The 12,452-nt window shown below is 38.6% G+C and overlaps 1 protein-coding gene across 1 annotated transcript in view; it reads right to left on the reverse strand.

Moving 5' to 3' along the window:
- Nucleotides 1-442: 442 nt before the first annotated feature.
- The window catches only part of pgm5 (phosphoglucomutase 5), a 29,318-nt gene continuing 17,308 nt past the window's right edge, over nt 443-12,452 (reverse strand). Inside the window, exons 8-11 of the mRNA XM_067612530.1 lie at nt 9,894-10,029; nt 9,015-9,198; nt 3,982-4,119; nt 443-1,415 (exon numbers count right to left, since the gene is read on the reverse strand). Coding sequence (XP_067468631.1) covers nt 1,326-1,415; nt 3,982-4,119; nt 9,015-9,198; nt 9,894-10,029 — 548 coding nt within the window. The 3' untranslated portion in view covers nt 443-1,325. The remainder of the gene's footprint in view (nt 1,416-3,981; nt 4,120-9,014; nt 9,199-9,893; nt 10,030-12,452) is intronic.

The raw sequence follows: 12,452 nt of genomic DNA on the forward strand, positions 1-12,452 counted from the left end.
TGGGGCAATAACCTGTAATGGCTGACAGGTAATGTCTGGCTGACTGAGTGAACACATCCTTGCGGATATCCACTGGCACATCCTCAACTCATAATGACGGCAATCAGTGTGTTTATGAGTTTTTGCTCTCAGTGTCCCATTCAGGCCGTATAAAGATCAACCCTCTGCATTTCTTATCGCAACACAACAGCTTCAACACATTTCACACTCGGTTCAAAAGCAGGTGCTGTGCTCGACAAACAAAGGCCCCCTTTTCCTTGAGGATGTTCAATCAGTGTATGATATATAGTATCCGCACAGCGTGGTGCTCGGGCTCTTAATTATGAAAAATGTGTTTAATTAAAATCCAAAAATGCCTAAGGGCAACGTACAGTATCTCACTCTGATGTATTTTTATTTGTCCCCATTATACATGTCCAATGCAATTAAAAAAGGCAAGTGCTGCACACAAAAACGTTTATTTGGATAAAAAAAAGAAGAAATAATATATTCACTGTTTGCATAGCATTCCCAAAGGCCTAAGCTGACAAATTAAAGAGAAAAAAAAGGCCAAATAGCACATCATTCTAAAATATATTTTCTTTTTCATTATTTGTGATTTGCTATTTTGTTATTTTACATTTTGAATACCGTCAGGTAGTAAACATGAGTGTGACAACTTCCAAGTACTTCATAAAGAAAGATATGCGATTTTACATCAAACATCAACTAATTCTGTTGTGATGCAGTGCCTGCTTTATTTTACACTTTGAAGTAGGGTACTTTTGCATGAAATGGTTGAAGAAGAACATTGTGGCATACAGTATATGAGTGTATAGGTATGAGCAATATGAAAAGTGAGAACTGTACTGTATAAAAACTGCATGGTGACTTTAAAAAAACTTCTCTTAGGCTCCCTTAATCAATAATTCTTGACAAATGCAAGGCACAAACATAGAATCAGCCAGACTCACATGCACATTCATAACATATTTGCTGTTTACACATTTTTCATTATTTATCCATTGCAAAATGAAATAACTCCCTGTTTAAAACACACAAATTTTGATGATAGTGGTCAATAAACATTTGAGAGAACAGTGTCCAACTAGAATTTTCCTTTTGAAACAGATTAAATCCACGAGCAAGCACGTCAGTAGCTGTGAGCTCTTTCGTCATCATGTAAAGAGGGAAATTAAAAATTAATTGAAGCTACAATGAAGGCATATTTAAAAATGGCAGAAAATTACAAGGTAAGGTATTTTGAAGGTATTTTTTTTATCTGTGTGAGCAGGTAGATGCATGTGTGTGCATGTGAGTGTGTGTGTGTGTGTTTTCATAGTTGCTCATGTGATAACGTTAGGGCCACGGCGTCCTGTCCTCTCATGGATGTTGGAGATCTTCAGAGCGATGGCGATGAGAGGACCCAGCACCACCTGCAGTAACAAGCATGTGTTGAAAATCGACACAGTTGTATTTCAAACTATCAAAACTAAGCTGGGAGGAGGTTTGGGATTTGGAAGTGCTTTTTGGTATCATAAATATAAAAATCAGGTAGTGTATCTTTAATGAACAGAATGTTTGCTCAACTTACAGGTTTGCCCTTTTTTTTTAGCTGCAACCACATGCTGGTATAAAGTAAATCCCTTTCAGTCCACAACTAAAATGTTTTTTTTGGTTTTTTTTGTGCATGATGCTGTGAGCCTGCAGAAATCACTTCACCTAGCGTTATAATAACTCAAATTCACACTTTCTCAAGAGATACTGTATAATTTATATTATAAGCAGCTCTAGCACAGCTTAACACCTATGAAACTATGACTATGAGAGCACTGATTATGACATGGAGCCTCTCACACCAACACTGTGGTCAAACGACAATTCTCCAAGCAGACATTGACCTTGTTTTTGTTTTGTTGTGCAAGGCAACATGTATGGCAGATATCATGCGAGTTTGGGGTCTAAAAACACCATGCAGATAAACAGATAGCTGAACAGATTCAAGAGCAGATAACGCAGTTTGACTTATGTCATCCTATAGCCCTATAAAAAGTGTGTCAACATGCGTGTCAAGACAATTTTACAGCCTAGTTTGTCAGCTAGTTCTTGTTACTCGTTATGGATGATTCATTCATAGAATCTGAACATCGGGTACTCTGCAGTGCAATAAAAAAATAGGAAATGTTGAGTTGCGCCACAACAGGAGTTTCAACTAGACCAGGTGTAACTAAACATCTATGTCTTACAATAAAATACATAAAAACTAGGAATGAATAAGTGCTAGGAACAATTAGCTGGATGCTTATACAGTAGGTACGTAATGGATGTATGTGCACTACACGTGTCAGTAACATTGCTTAAGAGTTATATGAGATGACTCAGCAGTTATGGTGGTATTTACAACTCTGCATTGCTTAGGGTTGTGTGGTGGTATGCAACACACACACAATATATAGTCTAAGCATATAAACACAACTACAATGTGAGACTTAATGATGTTGTGTAGGCTGCAAAGTCTGACAGCCTGTGGCTTTGCTGCTCTGAGCAGCTCTTAATCTAACCTAACTCGTAATCTAACCTAATAAGAATGCTGTATAATCATGTACTGTGTGCCATGTCTGATGATTTATGTGTGTCGACTAAGGAACAGAGTGATTAGGAACTGAATTTATGATCTAATATTAATGACAGACTGAACAAGGGTTCAAGGTGGGTCAGACAACAGGGACAAGGAAAACATAATCACAGAGTTAAATGACATACTTTTACCTATTCAAACTTAGCGTCTTAAATACTTTAGACTGGTTTATGTATTAATCTGCAGATTAGTTATTGATTTTGCTGCCCCCTAAGATTCACGTTCTTGCACATGAATTAAGCATACATTAATGACATAATATTATACATATTATGAATGCTAAAATATAGACTTTAATGCTCAAATAAGCATCTTATGACTGTGAAATCTGTACCTTATTCATCGTTTCTGGATCAGTCTCTCTGATTTGCAGCTTTTGGTCATGGTTGCACAAAATGGGGTCATTCTTCTTTGTAAAAGCATATTCTAATTAATAAAATTGTATGGTTAGGTGGCCAAACCTAAATGAGACTGTCTAACCACCATAACTGCAGCTTTACAACCCCTGAATATGGTTAAAGTAAGCTACCTATTCAAACATCCATAACCACACAAGAAGCTAGTGTTATTAATCACTCCAAAGTCTACAGGTCAATCAACTGCAATGGGGACACATGAAAGTGCATTACATGATCACAACCACAGCACAAGGTTTATGAATGTGAGCACTCCTGTAGATGCAAATATCACTGTGCTTCTCTCGTTGTTCAATCTAATACAAGAGACAGATCAAAACTTAACAATTTACGCCTCAAGTTAAGAATTTTCCAAAGATCGAAAAGATCGGAGCACAAAGTAAAGGTGGTCGTAAGTAAGTAAGACAATTCTGTTTCAAGATACGTCAGGGAAAAGGCCATTTTATCCCAAAATAATGACTGGTGAAATGAAACAGATGGAGCTTTCTTTCATAAACTTTTAAAGATTTATTTCTAGGGATCTGAAACATTTTCTATAGCGGGTACAGTGTACATTCTGCAACTATTACATTTTATATGGAATCTACATATTATGAAGAATTTAATTTTAAGAGAGAGAGCTGTCTTCTCATGAAACATTATTTCTACGACGGTCTGATATATGTTTTATGATGACTAAACTGGCTGAATACTGCATATCAAAAGATAGTGAACAGGTAGATATAATCATAACTGTTGAAAATTTTAAGTCTTGTTTTTAAAATGCAAATAATCACAAAAAAAACACGCCGGCTATACATGTAGACATATCATATATGTGCACACACACTGAATTTCTGGATCTCACACACATAGACACACACACACACACACACACACACACACACACACACACACACACACACACACACACACATAAGGTCGCAGACAAACCAACACAATCTGTACCTGTGTCTCTCTGTTGTGTCTCTCAGGGTCCCTCTCGAAGCTCTCAGCGTAAATGCGGATGGTGGCGCCCATCCCTCCGCCGCTCCCACTCATCCGAAACACCAGACGAGACGCATCACTGAAGACGATCCTTAAACCCTTGAAACATGCAAGCCATTATTTTCATTATTAGTTAAACTATTCATTATCTTTTCAATGAGCTGTTGTTTCATTTTCTATTACTAATGTTAAAAATGAAGACAAAAGTTACACATTTAATTTATAACAATATGAAATGAGGAAAACGTGATTGCATTTATTACCAGAAAATGTTTGGTTTGTTTTCTTTTCTTTTTGTTCTCTAGTCAGTTAATTGACTAATCAATCATTAAATATCAGACTTAAAGACAAAAGGGATCTATCACTTTACTTTAAGTCCCCCATTTTAGCATTTACAAGCAGTATACAAACATTTAATAAATGGTTTATAACAGATTACAGTGTAGTAATCAGCAGATATAAGGGGATTTAATGTGTTTATTATTGTACAGTATTTGTAAGCAATTCTGTTATTACAACTGTGTTTTACTTTATGCTCAAATCATCATCTGTTTATATACTAATCTCCACTTATCGGTGCCCACAGGAGGAGTTATAGTTGACAACTACATTAACACTTATTTTGCTTACAACTACATTATAGTGTGTTATAAGCCATGTATCACATGGTTGTGTACTGCTTATAAATGCTAAATAGAGGGATTTTCAGCAAAATGTTACCCATGACAGTATACAACTTCTTTTGCAATAACTGCAAACATCCACTAGATGTCACTAGTATCAGGTACATTTCTAGGACTGTATGCAACCAGCAGTCCTGTACGGCCTGCTTGCATCTCTCATAGTACTGTCTGTAAAGTTATGTGAGGTCATAACTCCTGTATTATTTTAAGAAGTTTTATTGACTCCAGATATGAATTTACTACAAAGACGTAACTTGACTATTGCTCTATGTTCAGTGGCTCATAAAGGTTGTATTAGGGCAGATTCACACCAAGGCAGAGTAAAAACATCACATTTTAACTGGCTCAACAACCTCAACTGTTTGAACTCTTCAGGAAAAACAGGATATTGTTGCGTTGGGGTAACCAACTACAACTCACTCTGGCTGACGTAAGGAAGATAAGACTCTTTGACTAATGGATGGGTGATGACTCTTATCTGTCCTAAATTCCACAGCGCCTCTTTCCTTATCCCATTAGAGCAAAACACAAGTTCAGGGGAAAAGACTGTGATATGTTTTGAAAAAAAACAAGGAGCATGAATATGAAGAATATCCTGATGGATTTCATTAAACACACCCTCAATACTTTATGCTGGGTGATGTGATTACCTTGACTCCAATGTACAATGTAAAATATTCAGATTCATCACTTCAGAGATAAAAAAAAAATGTACATGTGTTGATATTGACACATATCTAGTTTCTTCAAGAATAGATTTTTATGAACAAATGGCTGCAGTACAACAGTCAACAGTAAACCTAATCTCAGACCTTTACATAATACCTTTACAAATTCAGCTTCATCATTTATAGACTGTGGAACTAAAAGGAAAGTACCGCTGGGTTGGACTCGCCTTCTGCCTAATCTGTGTTTGGCTCGGTAGGATAACATGTCAGACTCCGAGTGAGGAGAGACAGTGATAATGAGAGATGTCCGTCCGCCTGTCTGTCTGTCTTTCTATCTATGAGTGTCAGCTCATCTCTAACAATAGAGTAGCAGTTATCAGGAGGCTGACAAATGCCTGTTAAAAAACACCGTCCTCTGCAGAGCTCAGAGGCCCTGAGTGGAATGCATACCAGCCACAAATGGTGTGGGTCGTGTCTATCTGTATGTCCATGTCTCTCTCTCTGTACCAAGGAAAACACAATAATTACATTTTTTGTCTAAATTGAGTGAAACTGAAATGGACTTTAATAATAAATTTTTATGCCATAGAAATACATGGTTTCTAAATTACTAAATGAGGCAGTTGCTAATTCCCATCATTTTGGAGAAAACCCACTAGCTAAAGTGGCTAAAGGTAACCCTTAGCAGATCTCAGTAACTGCTACCTCAGCTTTTGTGTGGCTAAGCTACCTTTAAATCACATATTGTATTCAAAATGTATTCAATTGTAAATATATTTATATTAATTCAATATGAATGTTAATAATAGACAGACAGACATGCACATAGCAAAACAGGTAAACAGATATGTTTACTTTCTACTATAGACTGAAAATGATCAAAGTAAAGTTTATTTTCTAAAACAAATAGTTAAATTGGACAAGAAATCTATTTATAAATCGATCGACTGACCGACTTATCTATCTAACTATCTATCTATCAATCTATCTATCTATTTAAAACATGCAGACAATGCAGAATGAATTCAGTAGCAGACTACAAAGCCATGCCACTGCTGTGTACATCCCCCATAGTTTATCATGCCTGTGTGTGTGTGTACATGCTTGCGTGTGTGTGTGTGTGTGTGTGTGTGTTTGTGTGTGTTCATGTGCCAACTTCTCCCCCTTCAAACACACTTGCCGCAGAGAGAGACGACAGCTGATATAATTCTGTCCTGGGAGGAATGTGTACTGTAATAACAAACACTGGGGGTGACTGAGATGCTGAGGATTTACCGGCGAGGTTAAATCACATTTTAGGGCAACTGACTAACTAACTGTGGAGCCGCTGTAACCATGGTAACACTGAGAAGTAGTGTTCTCAGCAGGACGGCAATAGACGTTCCTCTTAACGCTGTAAAGGCACATAAGGTGAAGTTGACGGACAAAGTCGCCGGCAAGTACAAGTGTGAACACATGCAGGCCACATAAGTGTACATACGTATTCACAGTTATGCACATGGACAACTGGTACACACTAAAAAGCACACTGTGTGTGTGTACTTGTGGTATTAGGTGAGGCAGAGGGTGAGAAGTGTCGACGCCAGGAATGAGTTTCCACACATTTCTGGACACAACAGAACAGAGGTGTCAGCTGGTGGGTGGGTGGGGGGGTGGACAGGGAGGGTATGCTGACCAGGAGAGTCATCGGTGTGTTTAGGGATACAAATGTGCTGTATGTAATGTGTGTATATACATATGTTTATGGTTTGAAAGTGAAGATTTACTGTCATGTCCAAACATGGAACCTCTCTGATGAGAAGCTCAGTGGGTGGTCTGGCTCGCGAGAGAGAGAGACAGAGAGAGAGAGAGAGAGAGAGAGAGAGAGAGAGAGAGAGATTGTAAGACGTCTTCAGGCAGACCTGACCTGATGTGAACCAGCTCTCAAGTCACACTTTCTCATCCACCTCAGTTCAACCTAAATTGCTACAGAACCAGGGTTCTGTGCAAAAACCGAGATTGGTCCAGTTGGTGTTGAGATCCATCTTGAGTTCAGGTAAGGAAGTAACACATCAGTTTTTGGTTGGATACAGATTATATGACCACTGAAGATCCCTAGTATCTATTGGGGAAGAGACACCTCATCACTGGCCTATTTATTTGAGTCCCTGTGTGTAGGTTTTTAATTTTTAAATCAAGCAGCTGTCTACTACAGCAAATCAAATCTTATGCCTTCAGAATAATTTTAAAATGCTCACCCAAAAAAATCATAGTGGCGGATATTATGCTAATTTCTTTAAGTGGTAAAGGGTTGAACAGTATATACTGTACATGGTGGTGGTAGTGGTGTTATAGAACATAGTTCATCCATGATCCATATGGATCGCTCCCCGTGGTTCGGCACGTATGTGAACTGCGTATTAACTGCAAAATTTAATGTCTCACTGGAGACAAAGTAAACAAAATGCTGTAGCTACAAGTCATGCACAGACAGCATGTCGCTGACAGGGATTTTGAAGAGCAACGACCAAACCAGCATCTAACGGGTCTGAAGTGACACCTGCAGGTATGTTTACATGCTGTTTAATGTGCTGCAGCTGCACAACTAATTAGCTATCTAGCTCCTAACTGACGTTAGCGGTGCACTTTTTCCCAGTGAATGTTTGTTTGGTAGCTCATTCAACAAGCTAAGCTGCAGGACGTGTTCATGTTTATAATTTATCATCAAGTTTTGATGATAATGTTTTGATTGTTTCATTCACTAGCATGTTTAAGGAAGAAGGTATCATGCCTCATATTGCAATTTAATTTAACAATCAAGTATTAAATATTTTATATATTTTAAGACTTTATTTAAACATTGGACATCTTGAATGTTGTTTTAATTTAAAGACCACAGGCAAAAGTTCCTTGCTTAAGTGTTTTACAGAATTGTTTTTTGTTTTGTTTTTTGGGGGTTTTTTTTGCTGATCCGAAAAATTATCCCATCCGTGACTCAAAACGGTGATACGATCTGAACTGTGAGTTTTGTGATTCGTTGCACCCCTAGTCTACAGTATACAGGCACCGCACTTGTTTCCTCTTCCTTGAATTGTACCATGGTTGTTCTTTCCTTTCTTTTTAAAAAAATATGGAGCAGACATGCACCCTCCAGAACAGTGTAACCCATGTTCGCTGCTGCCACAGTTATCCACTATTACTGCTTAGTTGTATATTTGAAAGCCATCAGGAAAATATCCAGTTCCATGTAACAGTTACCACTGAATGTTGAAATCTACGCACTGAAACCAAACTGAACTTCAATCACACAGGAACAGCAGTAAAATGTCACTACTGTGTACCAAGAGACACATAATACAAATGATCTATATGTATTTTTATTAAACAAGAATTTATAATTTCCTTTTCCTCACTAAATAATGAATCTGAAATTTAAAAACCTAGGTGGCTACAGAGTAGTCAACAGTCTTGTGAGCAAGATCAATTCCTTGCCATATTAAAGTCAAGCATCTGCAATATGATTACTGTTAAATCTATCTGAAATCTTTATGTCGAAGTAATACTTTGTTGCCAAATATTCTAGGTAGAGTTGACTGTTATGGAGGTAATAGCCTACTTTTCATATTGTTTATTTTCAATCCTTTAATTTTATTACATAACTGACCTGGTTTCGAGCCACTGTTCCATCCACGGGGTCGATGTACTCGAAGTTGTCGGCCCTCTCCACACTGTATACGTGGTCTCCTACAGCAAACTTCTGGCTGGTGAATGCTTTATCTGAGATTACTCCCTCCAGTTCCCTCATAAGGTAAAAGGCTGCGCGTGGGTCCAGGCCTTCATAATCAAACCTGGCAATCACAAGATACAAACAAACACATACATGCTCGGTTAGAAACTTAACACACTTATACTGTACATGTAATTAGAAAGCACTAAGACAGTGGCTTGGTTAAGAGGAAAAACTGTCAGATAAAGACACGTTTTTGCATCGTTGCTGTTTGTTACATTATATTTTTATTGCATTAAGGCACTTCTCTAGTTTTTTCTCTGGTACTACAAGTTGGTTTAATGTTTTGGTGGCTTTTCAACTACATAAAACATTAGACCATGACAGATTCTCCTTGTTAATGGTTTACATAGTTTTTTGGGGTCTGGCCCCTGGCCTGTCCTTTAAGTCCTCTCCATCAATGTGCTGTGGGAACTTTGTATCAGATTATGGAAGCTAAGTGTGGGAACATGAAAAGCTGTAGCAACTGTCAGTGGGAACATTGACTGCAGTAACTATCTCTGCCTCTCACAAGGGAGAGGTTAAAATAAGAACAAGTGACAACCAGTGAGGAGGACTGGAGGGGAAGTGGATGAAGGTGAAGGCCTAGGAGACATATCAGGCTTCGGTGGAAATACAAGGGATTGAGAATCGCTCAAGTTAGTCTCAGAGCCTGTAGATTTAAATAAATTCAAGACATAATGATTCAACCAAGGAATGTGGCTCCATGGGAGATAAACAATCAGCTCTGTATTCAGACATTGCTCAGCTGATTACCTGCAGAAGTAGTTGCGTCCAAACTTGGCCCAGTGCTCTCTGACAATCTGCTCCACACCCTGTTTCCTAGCGGCCATGATGGACAACCACACCAACACCGACCACAAACCATCTTTTTCACGAATGTGGTCTGAACCTGGAGGAGGAAGAAGACACCAAAAGTCAAAACTCACTAGCCTTTCCAATCACTATGGAACTGAACTGAGGCATCAAGAGATAACATATAATCTTGACATATTCCTGCCATGTGCCTAACACAACTTTTGTAGGATATGAGAGCGGTATCGGTAATTCACAACTGGGGCTTCGTAACCTTTTTTTGATTACACAGCAATTTACTGATCTGCAAACACAACTTGTAACAAGCAAATGTAAAAACGTAGCCAAATTTAGTTTATCAGCCGCTACCATACGGTATGTAACAGAAGGTCAGGGAGGGCTTGGAGACGTACCAAACATCCCAACACAAATAATGTCTTCTGCTTCCCACCCCAAAACACACACACACACACACAAACAGAGGAGTAGTTCACACCCTTAAGTCTCCTTCATTGGGGAGCCATCAGTCTGTTCTCGAAGGCAGCTGCACAGTGAAGGTATCCGTTAAGGAAACACTTTAATATGATAGAATATGTTAGTAATGTTTCACTACAAGAGCTTGGAGCAGAAAATGGACTGAACTTACATGTTTAATGTATATTTTAAAAAGAGATCAGAAGTGAGATAAAACGTAATGTAAAACAAATCCATGATAATATCTCTTGAAAATAAGAAGTGTACTTCTTAGCTCTGTCCGGCTCTAGCAGTATACAGCTGTTAGGAAACTGACAGTTGTCAATATTTAATCCCTGTCTCGCTGTCTGTCTCCCTTTGTCACATGGGGTCACATAATATAACTTACAGATCTCATTACTGTATCAACAAAGCAGAACCAGACATTTTCAGTTTGTACTGTAAACTCTTTTTTTTTTTTATTACTATCAGCTTCTCTTTTCAGCTCAACTCCAAAAACGTGTTATCGCTGTTAATCACAACTTGACTTATAGGAACTGGCAGTGTTTTGGGGTATTTTTCAGTGTTCAGTACAGCAAAGTTTGACAGAACCGGTTAAATTAACCCTTATAATGGTTCAAGCTGTCTGTGTGTGTCTGGGTAAGTGTATGAGAGTTAGTAAAGAGCAGGAGTGGTATACAGCTCAGATGATTTACTATGCAGGGCTCCCTCTGAGCTTTTGGCCTTACATGGGTAGACAACGAGTAAGCTCCCATAGTCCTCTGTGCTCTCTGCGCCTCTGTTCCTTCCAGTTCTCTCCTCCTCGTCAATATTTCTCATATTTGGACTCTCCCTACTCCCTCTGCTCTCTCTTTGCTACAAGCTTCTCCTCTTTTCTCTCCTGTTCACACCCACTAGCCTTTTTCCTCTCACTTTTTCCTGTCTTGTTTCGTCTTCCTCCGAAGTCAAAGATATCCTCTCTGATTAAACAGAATAAACTATCAAGATGAAAAAAGGGGACACTTATAGTAAAGATAAGACTAAACGTTTGTTGCTATGAGTGCAGTTATGAGGGCTAAAAATAGAGAAGGTCAGAGCTATAATGAGATGAACAGAAAAATGGACGGGCAGTGGGAAAGGTAGAGAGGAGAAGCAGATGTGGAGGGAGGGCAAGAGACAGCAAACGTGTACATGTATCATTTGTACATACACGTTGTTTATATTTTCTGATCGCGTGTGTATGTGACTGTGCGCACATTCATAGAAAACATTGCCACTGGAGGTCTGTCTGGATGTTGCCGTGATTCAGGGAGCCCCTGTCTCCTTTTATAGCAGAAGAATGGGGATTATTTACACATGCAGCCAGGGTCACAGCCCTCACATCTATTAGACTCTGACTGAAGCTGCTGGCAGTCAGGATGCACTACTTGCAACTTGGTTAGGCTCTACACCAAGAATAGCCTGATTTGTCAATTGTCATCATTTTAACCTTTAAAGGATAATTTCGGTTTCAAACTACTTGGATATTGTTGGATATTAAGTTAATTGCTCAGATCTGAGAAGAGGTCAAACAGGGTCAGGAACGCAAGCTGTCAGACAAACACACAGGTTTGAAAGCTCCATTAATCAATATCTTTACATGAACAATGGGTCAAATGACTATGTGTCGCTTGTAAAATTGAAACCATAAAGAAGCATAATCCAGCTCTGAAGTTCCTTTTAGCTCTGTGTAGCATTTAGCATCTTTGAGCATCTTTGCTACTTTACTGTTTTGGTTCAGTCTCACTTCCAGCAGCAGCAAACAAGCCGTTTTCAGGGAACAAGCTCTGATAAATCACGCACCAAACAGCAGACAGATAAAGTTAGAAACTAGCTGGTGAACAAAGTGAAGCATTTAGCCACTAAAGAACCAAACATTTCCCTCAGAAGTTGGTGGAGAGCAAAATAGAGCTACAAGAAGACCCAATATCAGACTGTTTGCAAACATGTTCGCCTGAAGTTTTTAGGAGTTTTGGATCTCTTCACTCAAGTGGCTAAATAAACAAATAAATGCTGCTTCAAACAATC

The sequence above is a fragment of the Thunnus thynnus genome, chromosome 2, assembly GCF_963924715.1.
Source record: "Thunnus thynnus chromosome 2, fThuThy2.1, whole genome shotgun sequence".
Taxonomy (NCBI): Eukaryota; Metazoa; Chordata; class Actinopteri; order Scombriformes; family Scombridae; genus Thunnus; species Thunnus thynnus.